Source organism: Eurypyga helias, unplaced genomic scaffold (assembly GCF_000690775.1).
Source record: "Eurypyga helias isolate BGI_N326 unplaced genomic scaffold, ASM69077v1 scaffold38932, whole genome shotgun sequence".
NCBI classification, from domain to species: domain Eukaryota; kingdom Metazoa; phylum Chordata; class Aves; order Eurypygiformes; family Eurypygidae; genus Eurypyga; species Eurypyga helias.
In genome coordinates, this window is record NW_010236025.1 from 1 (window position 1) to 221 (window position 221).

General features: G+C 60.6%; 1 protein-coding gene across 1 annotated transcript in view; it reads left to right on the forward strand.

The window, feature by feature from the left end:
• Positions 1-7: 7 nt before the first annotated feature.
• Positions 8-221, forward strand: part of BCOR (BCL6 corepressor) — a gene marked incomplete at its 5' end in the record, with an annotated part of 34,557 nt that continues 34,343 nt past the window's right edge. Inside the window, one exon of the mRNA XM_010146949.1 lies at positions 8-217. Coding sequence (XP_010145251.1) covers positions 8-217 — 210 coding nt within the window. The remainder of the gene's footprint in view (positions 218-221) is intronic.

Sequence of the window (221 nt, forward strand, 5' to 3'; positions counted from 1 at the left end):
GTCGGCGAAAGTCGTCGACACGGAAACCGCCGGCAAGGTGGACCACTGTAAGAAAATGACGCCGACGGTGCTGGTGCACGGCAGGGCGGGAGGGGGGACACACTTGCCTGTCAGCGACATCGTTCAGAAAGAAACCATTTCTCCCGGGAACGGCTGCCCCATCTACAGGCCTGAAATTATCAGCACGGCGCCCTCCTCCTGGATTGTTCCTGGTCCCAGCC